This window comes from Kogia breviceps, chromosome X (assembly GCF_026419965.1).
Source record: "Kogia breviceps isolate mKogBre1 chromosome X, mKogBre1 haplotype 1, whole genome shotgun sequence".
Lineage (NCBI taxonomy): Eukaryota > Metazoa > Chordata > Mammalia > Artiodactyla > Physeteridae > Kogia > Kogia breviceps.
In genome coordinates, this window is record NC_081330.1 from 66051932 (window position 1) to 66067810 (window position 15879).

At 35.9% G+C, this 15879-nt stretch overlaps 1 protein-coding gene across 1 annotated transcript in view; it reads right to left on the minus strand.

Annotated features, from left to right (window-relative positions):
- Nucleotides 1-228: 228 nt before the first annotated feature.
- The window catches only part of LOC131748107 (putative P2Y purinoceptor 10), a 62261-nt gene continuing 46610 nt past the window's right edge, over nt 229-15879 (minus strand). Inside the window, 3 exon segments of the mRNA XM_067023164.1 lie at nt 229-261; nt 263-762; nt 765-1336. Of these exon segments, the coding sequence (XP_066879265.1) occupies nt 229-261; nt 263-762; nt 765-1336 (1105 nt within the window).

Sequence of the window (15879 nt, forward strand, 5' to 3'; positions counted from 1 at the left end):
CATTCTGTTGTTCATTCTTTTGTGTAAATAAAGTTATTTTCTCATATGCTCCATAGAACAATATTTCCATTTGGACAGAAAATACAGGCTTTAATATTTTTTTCCAGAAGAATCATTTTGAGGATTAAGGGAAGGGAGCCATGTTTCATCAAGGCACTTAAGGGTACCTTTTTTTTAAGAAAGATCTTCAAGGTGACATAGGTAAACTGATAGAGCGTATAGATTATTCTAGGTAATTATTTGATTACATAGTTTTGGAATCATCCATAAATTCACGAGAGATAGTTTGAAGATCCTCCTTCCTATGCTGAATTTCCAAAGCACCATCCTTGCATTCCACACGTGACTGAAGAACCAAACTACCATGTTCCAAAAATCCATCACGAAATTCTGAGGTCATAAAATAATATACAACTGGATCAAGACAGCAATTTGAATTTGCAAGACACAGGGAAATTATGTGAAAAAATAGAGTGCTCTTAATAAAGGAGCAGTTTGAAAAGTTTCGTTGCTTCACCATCATAAAGAAAGGGAAGTTGAGGTGGTAAAGTGTGAAACACACAATGAATACCACTGCACACATCAAGACCATCCACAAAGCCTTTTTTCTCTCTTTGGCATTCTGAGGGGGAACTTGGAATTCCTGTAAAATTTTTCTTGTTCTCCATGTGCAATAAGTAATAATTACAACAGGTAAGACAAACTCTCCAAGTTCAGCTACAGTTACCATGCCAATAGTAGACGCCATGCTAATATGTTGAAGCCTAAATTGGCAAAGCAGGATTCAGTACTGTTGGCTAATCCAGCATTTCTCAGAATTGGAAGTGGCAAACAGGCAGTCCCCACGATGAACCAGATGGCAGCACTGATGGCCACATCATACCTACGCTTCCAGTCTCTGTCCCTGAAAGGCTTGAGGAGAAAGAAGCACCTCTGAAGGCTGATGCATGTCAGGAAAAAATTGCTGGCATACATGTTGAGATACTTTAGGTAGAAGCACAACAGGCAAAGGGCCCTCTGGGAAGGCCAGTGGTGGCTGATGTAATAGTAAATCTGGAGGGGTAAGGACAGCACATGAGCAAGGTCAGCCACAGAGAGGTTGATCATGAAAATGATGGCTTTATTTTTCTTGCTGATGAAGCGGCACAAAACCCACAAGGCCACACTGTTCACCAGTAGACCAGGGACAAATATGAGGATATAAGTAGTTGCATAGAGAGAGTACTGAAATGACATTTGAAGATCAGTGCACTTCGCTCTTGTACTATTTGTGCTGTTACTTCCCATCTTGAGAATTTGTGTTCTTTCCTTAGGGAAAGCATCAGAGTGATGATTTCTGCAGAAAATAGAGAAAAATAGGGTCAAGGGCATATCAGTCCATGTTTGAGTATACAAATCTATTTGTATTCTACCAAAGAGGCATTCAAGCGTGAACTTTCGTAAACTCAAAAGGTCTTTTCTATGTTAACTGAAAATATCTTGCCAATCTACAACTGGATAACAGTACTGTTGAAGATATTTTCATAATCAAAAAGATTACTATTTTGGCAATAACTTCAGTCAGCTTTTTCCCTTAGTAGTCAGAGGAAGTAATCAAATATGCAGAGATAAACAAAAAGTAAGTCTTCTGGGCAAATAGCCGCCAAACATACATTTCAAAATTATTGTTTTACATTCAGTTTTACAATTATCTCTATCTGTATTTTCAAACTTTGATATCCAGCTTTCCCTATCCTCAATGCTGAGAGAGATAAAACTCAATCTATTTTGAAAGTCAACCTTATCAGGGATTAGATGACTGCTGAGGTTAGTCAATGAACATTTAGGAATGAAACATGGGATAAAGGTCTGGGGAAAGGCTGGCAGGTCACTAGGCCTTGAAAGATAAGGGCTTGGAAAAGATATTACAACTCAGATAAACTTTGTCTCCTTCAGAATTTGGCTGAGGGCACAAATAGTTCTGCTTATATAGCATGGAACTTTCAGAAGCTTCAGTAATTTTAAAGATCAGTATTTATTAATAGAATTACAGTAGCTTCAGACATTCACATTTATTGAGACTATCCTTGCAAACATTGAAAGCAACTACCAGAATATGTGATGGACTAGAGAGTATCTGGTGGTAGATGCAGCAAAATGGACTACCTCTATTTCAGCTCTAGCTCTCAGGGCAACTTCAGTGAAAAAGTTATTAATGTGGATGGTAACATTTTTAACAATCATAATTGTTAAAAGTCCTCCCTTCTAGTGAGACAAAAATCCACATCCCTGACACTTCAACCTAGTTCAGCCTATCAAAGCCAAATAAAATAAAGTCTACTAAAGTTACACAAGACACTCTTCAAATATCTAAAGATAGGAATTCTGTCATCTCTCATATCTTCCCTTATCCAGGTTAAACATTCATTCCTAGTATGGCATGGTTCTTTTTCTTGGCTTGGATCAGAACATTTTGCTTTTAGCCAAAAGTCACTATAACACAGCTTATTTTACCCATGAAAAGGACAGATAAAGAACTCAAATATTTGTTATATTAAGAAATAAAACATATGCATTTGATTGCAGAACAAAAGCATAAATGGGATTTTAATACTCTCTTATAATTGTCATCACTTGCAAAAACATTTAGTTTGCTTCACAATTATAGAATTAAAAGGAAAATAAGACAGACTTAACATAACTATTGAAAGCAATATAGAGTCTAAGACAGTGCCTACTCAACCCTAAACACAACCAATTAAAAATGTAAAAATCAGAGGGGAAGGAGTCAAGATGGCAGAAGATGAGGAAGTGGAATTTGTCACTCCTCACAAATACATCAAGAATACATCTACAGAGAAAGGATCTTCAGATGGTGGAGGAGTAAGACGTGGGGATCATCTTCCGCCCCACAGATACATCAGAAATACTTTGACATGTGGAGCAACTCTTACAGAACACCTACTGAATGTTGGCATAAGACCTCAGACTTCCCAAAAGGCAAGAAACTCCACACGTACATGGGTAGGGCAAAAGAAAAAAGAAAAGAAAGGAGACCAAAAGAATAGGAATGGGACCTGCACCTCTGGGAGGGAGCTATGAAGGAGGAAAAGTTTCCACACACTAAGAAGCCCCTTCACTGGCAGAGATGGGGGATGGGCTGGGAGGAAGCTTTGGAGCCATGGAGGAGAGGGCTGCAACAGGGGTGCAGAGGGCAAAGCAGAGAGATTCCCACAAAAAGAATTGGTGTCAACCAGCATTCACCAGCCTGAGAGGCTTGTCTGCTCACCAGCAGGGTGGTGGATAGCTGGGAGCTGACGCTTAGGCTTCAGATGTCATATCCCAAGGAGAGGAATGAGGTTGGCTGCATGAACACAGCCTGAAGGAGGCTAGTGCAACACAGCTATCCAGGAGGAAGTCCAGGAAAAACTCTGGAACTGCCTAAGAGGTAACAGAACATATTTTGGGCTGCGTGTGGAGACAGAGTTCAAAGCACAACCTAAAGAGCTCTAGAGATAGGCGCAACCTGCGGCTATCACCATGGACACCAGAGACAGACATGAAATGCTAAGGTTGCGGCTGCAGCCACCAAGAAGCCTGTGTGCAAGCACAGGTCACTATCCACACACACACACACCTCCCCCAAAGAAGCCTATGCAGCCTGTCATAGCCAGGGACCCGTGATCCAGGGACAACTTCCCCGGGAGAACACATGGCATGCCTCAGGCTGCTGCAAAGTCATGCTGGTCTCTGCTGCCACATGCTCGCCCCACATTCCAATTATACCTTCTGTACCCCTACCTCCCCCAGGCTTGAGTGAGCCAGAGCCCCCTTATCAGCTGCTAATTGAACCCCATCCTGTCTGGGTGGGGAACAGATGCCCTCAGGTGGCCTACGAGCAGAGGCAGGGCCAAATCCAAAGCTGAACCCAGGAGATGTGCAAACAAAGAAGAGAAAGGGAAATTTCTCCATTCAGCCTGAGGAGGAGCAGATTAAATCTCCACAATCAACTTGATGTACCCTGAATCTGAGGAAAGCCTGAATAGACAATGAATCTTCACAAAATTGAGGCCATGGACTTTGAGAGCAACTATAGAATTGGGGTTTGCTTTCACAATTTAATTTCTTTCTGGTTTTATGTTTATCTTATTTAGCATTTAGAGCTTATTATCATTGGCAGATTTGTTTATTGATTTGGTTGCTCTCTCTTTATATATATATATATTTTTTCCTTTTTCTCTTTTTGTGAGTGTGTATGTGTATGCTTCTTTGTGTGATTTTGTTCATACATCTTTGCTTTTCCCATTTGTCCTATGGTTCTGTCTCTTGGTACTTTTTGTTTACTTTTTTAGCATAGTTTTTAGTGCTTGTTATCACTGGTGGATTTGTTTATTGGTTTGGTTTCTCTCTTCTTTCTTTCTTTCTTTTTTTTAATTTTTATTACTTCTTAATTTTTTATTTTTAATAATATTTTTATTTCAAAAACTTTATTTTATTTTATTTTTCTTTTTTTCTTTATTTTTTCCTCCCTTTTCTTCTGAGCGGTGTGGCTGACAGGGTCTGGGTGCTCCAACCAGGTGTCAGGCCTGAGTCTCTGGGGTGGGAGACTCGAGTTCAGGACATTGGACTACAAGAGACTTCCGAACCCCATGTAATATCAAACAGCAAAAGCTCTCCCATAGAACTCCATCTCAGTGTTAAGACTTAACTCCTCAACAGCCAGCAAGCTACAGTACTGAAATCCCATACCAAACAACTAGCAACACAGGAACACAAGCCCACTCATTAGCAGAGAGGCTGCCTAAAATCATAAAAAGTTCACAGACACACCAAAACACACCCCCAGATGCAGTTCTGCTCAACAAATAGACAAGATCCAGCCTCATCCACAAGAGCACAGGCACCAGTCCCCTCCAGCAGGAAGCCTACACAAGCCACTAAACCAAACTTAACCACTGAAGGCAAACAAACAAACAAAAACAACAACAGGAACTAGGAACCTGAAGCCCATGAAGAAGAGACACCAAACACAATAAGTTAAGCAAAATGAGAAAACAGAGAAACACAGAGCAGATGAAAGAGCAAGGGAAATACCCACCAAACCAAACAAATGAAGAGGAAATAGGCAGTATCCCTAAAACAGAATTCAGAGTAATGATAGTAAAGATGATCCAAAATCTTGAAAATAGAATGGAGAAAATACAAGAAACGTTTAACAAGGACCTAGAGGAACTAAAGAGTAAACAAACGATGAAGAACAACACAATAAATGAAATTTAAAATTCTCTAGAAGGAATCAATAGCAAAATAACTGAGGCAAAAGAACGGATAAGTGACCTGGAACATATAATAGTGGAAATAACTATTGCAGAGCAGAATAAAGAAAAAAGAATGAAAAGAATTGAGGATAGTCTCAGAGACCTCTGGGACAACATGAAATGCACCAACATTCGAATTATAGGGACCCCAGAAGAAGAAGAGAAAAAGAAAGGGACTGAGAAAATATTTGAAGAGAATATAGTTGAAAACTTCCCTAATATGGGAAAGGAAATAGTTAATCAACTCCAGGAAGCACAGAGAGCCACATACAGGATCAATCCAAGGAGAAACACACCAAGACACATGTTAATCAAATGATCAAAAATTAAATACAAAGAAAAAATATTAAAAGCAGCAAGGGAAAACCAACAAATAACATACAAGGGAATCCCCATAAGGTTAACAGCTTATTTTTCATCACAAACTCTGCAAACCAGAAGGGGGTGACAGGACATATTTAAAGTGATGAAAGGAAAAAAAAAAAAAAAAACTACAACCAAGATTACTCTACCCAGCAAGGAAATCATTCACATTCAACAGTGAAATTAAAATCTTTCCAAAAAACAAAGTTAAGAGAATTCAGCAAGACCAAGTCACGTTAACAACAAAAGCTAAAGGAACTTCTCTAGGCAGGAAACACAAGAGAAGGAAAAGATCTACAATAAAAACACCAAAACAGTTAAGAAAATTGTAATAGGAATATACATATCGATAATTACCTTAAATGTAAATGGATTAACTGCTCCAACCAAAAGATATGGACTGGCTGAATGGATACAAAAGCAAGACCCATATATATGCTGTATACAAGAGACCCACTTCAGACCTAGAGACACATACAGACTGAAAGTGATAAGATGGAAAAAGGTATTCCATGCAAATGGAAATCAGAAGAAAGCTGGAGTAGCAATTCTCATATCACACAAAATCAACATTAAAATAAAGACTATTACAAGAGATAAAGAGGACACTACATAATGATCAAGGGATCAATCCAAGAAGATATAACAATTGTAAATATTTATTCACCCAATATAGGAAGACCTCAGTACATAAGGCAAATGCTAAGAGTCATAACAGGAGAAATCAACAGTAACACATTAATAATAGGGGACTTTAACATCCCACTTTCACCAATGGACAGATAATCCAAAATGAAAATAAATAAGGAAACACAAGCTTTAAATGATACATTATACAAGATGGACGTAATTAATATTTATAGGACATTCCATCCAAAAACAACAGAATACACTTTCTTCTCAGGTGCTCATGGGACATTCTCCAGGATAGATCATATCTTGGGTCACAAATCTAGCCTTGGTAAATTTAAGAAAATTGTAATTTTATCAAGCATCTTATCCCCCACAATGCTATAAGACCAGACATCAATTACAGGGAAAATCTGTAAAAAATACAAAAACATGGAGGCTAAACAATGCAGGACTAAATAACCAGAGATCACTGAAGAAATCAAAGAGGAAATTAAAAATACCTAGAAACAAATAATGATGAAAACACAACAAACCAAAACCTATGGGATGCAGCAGAAGCAATTGTAAGAGGGAAGATTATAGCAATACAATCCTACCTCAAGAAACAAGAAACACCTCAAATAACTTAACATTACACTTAAAGCAATTAGAAAAAGAAGAACAAAGATGAAGGAAAGAAATCATAAAGATCAGATCAGAAACAAATGGAAAATAAATGAATGAAATGATAGCAAAGATCAATAAAACTAAAAGTTGGTTCATTTAGAAGATAAACAAAATTGGTAACCATTAGCCAGACTCATCAAGAAAAAAAGGGAGAAGACTCAAATCCATAGGTAGAAGTGAAAAAAGAGAAGTATCAACTGACATGGCAGAAATACAAAGGATCATGAGAGATTACTACAAGCAACAATATGGCAATAAAATGGACAACCTGGAAGAATTCGACAAATTCTTAGAAAAGCAAACCCTTCAGAGACTGAACCAGGAAGAAAGAGAAAATATAAACAGACCAATCAGAAGCACTGAAATTGAGACTAAATTAATTTAGTGATTAAAAATCTTCCAACAAATGAAAGACCAGGAACAGATGGCTTCACATGCGAATTCTATCAAACATAGAGAGAAAAGCTAACACCTATCTTTCTCAAACTCTTCCAAAAGATAGCAGAGGGAGGAAAGCTCCCAAACTCATTCTACGAGTCCACCATCACCGTGATACCAAAACCAGAAAAAGAAGTCAAAAAGAATGAAAACTACATGCTAATAACACTGATAAACACAGAGGAAAAATCCTCAACAAAATACTAGCAAACAGAATCCAACAGCACATTAAAAAGGTCATACACCATTGTCAAATGGGGTTTACCCCAGGAATGCAAGGAGTCTTCATTAGCCATATATCAATGGGATAAACCATAGTAACAAATTGAAGGAGAAAAACCATATCATCATCTCAACAGATGAAGAAAAAGCTTTCATCAAAATTCAACACACATTTATGATAAAAACCCTCCAAAATGTAGGCATAGAGGGAACTGACCTCAACATAATAAAGGCCATATATGACAAACCCACAGCCAACATCGTTATCAATGGTGAAAAACTAAAATCATTTCCACTAAAGTTAGGAACAAGACAAGGTTGCCCACTCTCACCACTATTATTCAACATACTTTTGGAAGTTTTAGCCACAGCAATCAGAGAAGAAAATGAAATAAAAGGAATCCAAATTGGAAAAGAAGAAGTAAAACACTCACTGTTTGCAGATGACATGATACTATAACTAGAGAATCCTAAAGATGCTGCCAGAAATCCAGTAGAGCTAATCAATGAATGTGGTAATGTAGCAGGATACAAAATTAATGCACAGAAATCTCTGGCATTCTTATACACTAATGATGAAAAATCAGAAAGAAAAATTAAGGAAACACTCCCATTTATCATTGCAGCAAAAAGAATAAATTACCTCAGAATAAACTTACCTAAGGAGACAAAAGACCTGTATGCTGAAAACTATAAGACACTGATGAAAGAAATTAAAGATGTTACAAACAGATGGAGATATATACCATGTTCTTGGATTGGAAGGATCAATATTGTGAAAATGACTCTACTACTCAAAACAATCTACAGATTCAATGCAATCCCTATCAAACTAAAAATGACATTTTTCACAGTACTAGAACAGAAAAATTTATAATTTGTATGGAAACACAATAGACCTCAAATAGCCAAAGCAATCTTGTGAAAAAAAAAACGGAGCCTAAAGAATCAGGCTCCCTGATTTCACACTATACTACAAAGCTACAGTAATCAAAACAGTATGGTACTGGAATAAAACGGAAAGATAGATCAATGGAACAGGATAGAAAGCCCAGAGATAAACCCATGTGCACATGGTCACATTATTTTTGTTAAAGGAAGCAAGAATATACAATGGAGAAAAGACAGCCTCTTCAATAAGTGGTGCTGGGAAAACTGGACAGCTACATATAAAAGATTGAAATTAGAACACTCCCTCATAGCATACACAAATAAACTCAAAATGGATTAAAAACCTAAATGTAAGGCCAGACACTAAAAAACTCTTAGGGGAAAACATAGGCAGAACACTCTATGACATAAATGACAGCAAGATCCTTTTTGATCCACATCCTAGAGAAATGGAAATAAAAACAGAAACAAACAAATGGGACCTAATGAAACTTAAAAGCTTTTGCATAGCAAAGGAAACCATAAACAAGACAAGAAGACATCCCTCAGAATGGGAGAAAATATTGGCAAATGACGTAACTGACAAAGGATTAAACTCCAAATATACAAGCAGCTTATTCAACTCAATATCAAAAGAAACAAACAATCCAATCCAAAAGGGGTAGAAGACCTAAATAGACAGGTCTCCAAAGAAGATATACAGATTGCCAATAAACACATGAAAGGATGCTCAACATCACTAACCATTAGAGAAATGCAAATCAAAACTACAATGAGGTATCACATCACACTGGTCAGAATAGCCATCATCAAAAAATCTACAAACAGTCAATGCTGGAGAGGGTGTGGAGAAAAGGGAATCTTCTTGCTCTGTAGGTGGGAATATAAATTGATACAGCCACTATGAAGAACAGTATGGATGTTCATTAAAAACTACAAATAGAACTACCACATGACCTAGCACTCCCACTACTGGGCATATACCCAGGGAGAACCATAATTCAAAAAGACACATGTGATAAAAAAAAAAAAGGACACATGCACCAAAATGTTCATTAGAGCACTATTTGCAATAGTGAGGACATGGAAGCAACTTAAATGTTCATCAATGGAGGAATGGATGAAGAATTTGTGGTGTATATACACAATGTAATATTACTCAGCTATAAAAGGGAATGAAATTGGGTTCTTTGTAGAGACGTGGATGGACCTAGAGACTGTCATACAGGGTGAAGTAATTCAGAAAGAGAAAAACAAATATCGTATGTTAACACATATATGTGGAATCTAGAAAAATGGTATAAATGATCTCATTTGCAAAGCAGAAATAAAGATACAGATGTGGAGAACAAATGTATGGATACCCAGGGCAAAGGGAGGTGGGTGGGACGAATTGGGAGATTGCGATTGACACATATACCCTCTTGATACTATGTATAAAATTGATAACTAATGAGAACCTACTGTATAGCACAAGGAACTCTACTTAATGCTCTTGGTGACCTAAATGGGAAGCAAATCCAAAAAAGAAAGGATATATGTATACATATAGCCGATTCAGTTTGCTGTACAGTAGAAACTAATACAACATTGTAAAGTAACTATACTCCAATAAAAATTAAATTACAAGAAATAAAAATCATTCCACCCACACACAGCTCTTACAGTGCCAAAACAACCTATTTGATGCCTTTGTGCTGACTACATGGGGTTCTCAGACTGTTTTCTAACTGAGAGATCATTGCAATCAAGCAGTTCATTCCAGTAAACAATTACTTTAAATGCATTTTTTTCCACGAGTTGACTGTTTTGCTTAATTGTCCAGTTAGTCTAACAAATTGTAGATAGGGCCAACACTATCATTTTTGTGGTTTGTTTGTTTATCCACTGAACCATCTAAAATAATTGACCTTTTGTTCTTTATACTGTCTAAATAAAAAAACATATAAATTGGAACCAGAACTTTTCTTGAAATAAAACTTAGGGAACAGTTAATATACATGAAATCTTCCCTGATCACCTTTGGTTTTGTTATAATAATAGTTAACAATCGCTGAAGACCTACTTTGGGCAAGGTCCTATACATTATATACACTCTCCTTTCACAGTAATCCTCTGCAACAATGAGGCCCCAAGAAAGGCAAGGCTCACTTCCTCCAAGAAAGCTTTTCCTGACCTCTTGCTACCATGGATCACTAATACAACCTCATAGTATCCCTAGCTCTGATAATTTTCTTTAGTGCACTTAACACACTACCATGCTGCTATTATTGGCCTTTCCATGCAGTTCATTTTGTTTCCCTGAATAGATTGCAATCTTCTACATGCATATCAAAAATGCATTCTCTTACTTCTTCCTTTCTTCCATAGTAAAGTGTCTAGTAATTATCTTGTACATATTAGAGATCCACTAAGTGTTTTTTGAGTGAGTGACTGAATGCATGATGAATGGATGAATCAGGGGAAAAAAGTCCTACTGAGAGGATGGGAATGAGTGTCTGGGGAATCTGAATTTAGCTGTGATGTTTGACTTGACCACCAGGTGTCATAAGTATACCAACATTCAAACATCTTGATATTTTTAACACATAATTTATTTTAAAATTTCATTAATGCAAAAATCATAATAAACGATAGAAGTATCAATAACATCCTGTGTAACACCAGAAGAAGAATATTTTAAAGGACATTTTAAAGAGTTTGAATTTATTTTATTTTATTTTTTTTTAGTCATCATACTTCCTCATAGAGTTCTCTGAATAAAATGTGGCTTCTAAATTCATTTCAGATTCCTAGAATATTAGAACTGTTTAAGGTCATTAGGATCTTCTGATCCTGTCACATTTTATAGATGAGAAGACAAAGCCCCAGACAGGGAGATTAAATTTTCCAAATACAAAAAGAAAATTAGCAGCAAAGGCTGAACCAGGATCTCTTACCTCCCTCTACAGAACAATTTTTACTTTTCCAGGAACTTTTAAGAGGAAAATCATATTTTTGTGATTAATAATAATACAAACTTTCAGAAGTAAACCAATGCCAGATTTTAGAACACTAACCTTGACAGTGAACTGTTACAACAAGACAAATTGGTTCTTTCCAAATATTCCAGGATAAATGTAGTGTTTTTTAAAAGCAGAATGAGTATTTCCTAGTCCCGAATGTTAAGACTGTGTAAAAAGTCTGCTTAAAAGCCTTAGTTTGTTTTGAAACATTTATTATTTCTTCACACAAGGAATAGAGTTTCACATTAGAAAATAGATATAGGCAAAAACAAATTGAAATATATACATATCTATCACCAATATTTCCACTGCAAACATTTTGGTGTACAAACATTTACATTTTTTCTGTGCCTATTGATCTATAAATGGATACATGTATCGATATTTTTACCAAATTTGACTCATATACATATATCCTTTTATAATCATAGTTTGAGTTTATATTCACTCATAATTATGAATGTAATATCTTGTCAATAAATAGACATCTAAATAGCCATTTGAATGGATACTTAGAATTCTTTTAGATTTATGTGTCATAATTTATTTAGTGGACACTGAGGTAGATTCCCATTTTTTTACTATTAGAAACAATGCTTGATAAACATTCTTGTACCCTCATCTTTGTACATTTGAGCAACTATTTCCTTTGAATAAATTCTTAAAAGTGGAATTGCTAGGCTTTTAACGTGTAATGCCAAATCATTCTCCACAAAGGCATCCTATATGAAATTCCAAAGCTAATGTTCTTTCCCATAACATCACAATATCAAATCTGTTAGCTTTAAAAATATATCAAATTCTTTTCAGCTTGAAGAAGAAGTATGGTATAGAGAACTCTGATTCATTCTTTAAGGCCTAGCCCAAAGCAATTACCTCTACCTAGCCACAAATCAACCCAGACAGAATTTTATTATTCCCACCTTAACACAGTTATTCTCAAACTTGGCCATGCCTCAGAATCATCTGAAGGGCTGTACCACCCACAAAGTTTCTGTTTCAGTAGATCTGGGGTAGGGCCCAAGAATTTACATTTCTAATAAGTTCTCATGTGATCCATTGACCACACATTGAAATCCACTGCCCTAAGACACTATTTATATGAGAAAATATTGTGTTTTGTCCAAAAAAACAAGTATATTGTCTCCTCACAAATATTGTGAACCATTTAATTAATGCTATAGACAATATTTAAATGTTTATGTAATCTCCAAATTCATATGTTGAAGCCTAATCCTCAATGCGCTGGTACTTGGAGGTGGGGCCTTTGGGAGGTGATTAGGTTATTAGGGGATTAGTTCCCTTATAAAAGAGACCCCAGGGAACTCGTTTGCCCCTGCCACCAGTGAGAAGATGGCCATCTATGACCCAGGAAGTAGGCTGTCACTAGACACAAAAACTGATGACATCTTGATCATGGAAGTCTTGGCCTCCAGAACAGTGAGAAATAAATGTTTAAGCCACCCAGTCTATGGCATTTTGTTATAGCAGCCCAAACAGAGTAAGCTGATTAATCATATATTTTTTCTACTTTGGATGAGGAAACTAACAGACAAGTTCAAGACCTAATTTTCTATTTATCTACATTCTATTATTTCTCCTGTTTTGACCACATAGAAGAGAAGTGATAATAAAACAAAACAAAGGCAATGAGGAAAATATTGCATTGTGTTTATTTTTTAGAAAACAATCAGTATTCCTATGTTTAAAAAAAATAGTCTGCAGTTCTCTTAATGCTATAATGAAAAGCTGAGTTTGAAAAAGCTATTTTTTTCCCACCACAATGGATCTTTGAGAAAGGCCTAATAAATTTATTCCCGAAGCATTCAAGTCCAACTGTTTCAATATAAAAAAAATTATTAATTTTCAGAATAACTACTGTTCGATGGATTATATGAACACTTTTTCCCAAAAACCAAGACTACTAAAAGACAAAACATGTATTACAGGAAAGTAAATTATGTGATCTCAGACTTCCTACTTTCAGTGTCAGAAACGTGAAAACAGTAAATTCAATCAAAGCAAAAAATGCATTTGTCTTGACTTTTCATTAACTTTCCATATCTAGCTGGTAAGCACTTTGTCATGACTGATTTTCATTTTAAAGAGATAACACATTTCTGATGTTTTTCCTTCAGAAATTGGAGAGACTTATAAACTTTATCCCAATTTAAAATTCTTTTTAAGAATTTAAAATTATTTTTCACCTGATCCCAATATGTTTCAAATTCAGTTTTCTGGATTGTTTTTCCTTAACAGTCAGTACAGTGTTCAAAACTATACTTTGGAGTCAGACAAACCTGAGTTTGAATCCAAGTTTCTCTGCTTGTGAGTTGCATTTCCTAATTTATCTACACAGTTTTGTCCACTGTACAATGTATCTAATACTTGTGTGCATTCAAAGAGATAAGATAATATATGCAATGCATGTATCTGGTACATAGTAATATCACAGTAATTGTTATTTTAATGTTCTTTGTGTGTGTCTTCTGAGCCACAGAAAAAGGTAAAATATAAATACATTTCAAAGCCCAATTCAAGTTCCAAATACTCCAGGAAGCTACCCCTTCCTTCTCTAGAGTCCTTGTTGACTTCAACTTTCTTGGGATTTCTGAAGTATGTAGCAAATTATGCTACATGGCATCATTATTTAATAACAATCACATTTACTGAGCATTTACTATGTGCCAGGCACTTTACATATATTATATTATTTAATCCTCATGACAATCCTATAAGAAAGAGAGATACTGTCATTATGCCCATTTGACCATTAAGAAATGGTAAAACTTTTAACTTATGCATATTATCTCCTATTAGTACTTTATTTTCTATTGTATCTAGGGTGTGGTCTATGAGTACAAATTCCTTCACAAACATCTTCCTTTATCTTCACTGAAACAAAGACTATGTCAATAGTGGTCAGAGAATCTTACTCTGGAAATTCTACCACAAGCATCCATGGCTGGTCACTGGCCTGTTCAGGATTTCCCCAGTTTCCCTTCATAGTCCTATAGTTAGACTATATTCTCTAGGGATTCTACCCTTAAAATTTCTTTATGAGTAGCAAGCTCCACTTATTTCTTTTAAAGATTTTAGCTCTTCCTGAAATACTAGCTCTGCAAATGGCTTTTAGATAAATGGTAATCCTTCTTGACTGGGGACCACATCCTCTTTTCTTCAACTACAGGACCATGAATGTTTTCCACCTCTGCCTGTCAGTGTTTGTTAGAGACAGCTGCTGGTTTTAGATAACAAAAGGCTTGGAAACAGAATAATCTCACTATTATTGTGCTCCTTTGGCTTTGTCTGAATTTCATGTTTCTTACTGAGGACTGAGCCAGCAGAGACGGTTGCAGAGCACTCCCTTTTCAGAAAGGTTAGCAACAAAAAGTTCCCTGCTTCTGCATGGCCCAACTCAATGGCCTCAGCAATGGGGAATTCTACCCACAGAAAATTTTTTGAAAAATTTGAATCTTCACATTCATGATCTCATTTGATGAGGCACAGGCACAAAGTGTTAAAGTAACTTCCCTAAGGATAAAGAACCCCATAGTTAGACTTTGAAATGTAGGTAGAAATCAGCCTTTCACTTTAATAATCTTTCTACTTGATGTGGCTGCCTTCCTGATGAGAAAATTAAGTTTTATGTGGACATCCCCAAAGGAGGGTGCACTGATGGTAGGAAAAGTATGGAGAAGTTGAGTTGTGGTTCAGTGGGAAAGAGAGATGGCATCCATAGGAATTTTTTATTATACTAATTTAACCTTTCTTATTCTCCTCCACCTATAACAGTCATTCTTTGAAGTACACATAGGACTTGGTGCCCTTCTATTGGTTAGTTCGCTTCATATTATTTCAAGTACAAAACAATCCATATCTGAGCCTTAGAATACAACTTTCTCTCTAAATATAATAAATATTATTTAATTAATGTAATATTTTACATGGTTTCAATGTATTAGACATTATTTTAGGTACTGATGATAAGGTGGTATAAAGACAGGCATAGTCTTTGCTTATAATCTCATTGTACTATATGAAGCTTATAATCTTCATGAAGCTCATAATCTCATTGTACTATATCCACCCTCCAAAATAATACTCATCCATCAAAGTTATATTTAAGTTGTACATTCTAAATGAAGTTTTCTCTGAAAGTCTTTCACAGCACTCTTGCTATAGTCCCTTTTTAGAAATAGGATCGATAATATAATGAACCAATTAACATTGAAATATTAGTGACTTGTTATTGCTTAAAACAGTATTCCTTGCAAGAACAGTATTCCACTTAAGGGGAAAAAGGTTAAAGAAAAAAAATAGCTTCATTTAAAGAATTGAATGGTGGAATTTCAAACAGTAGA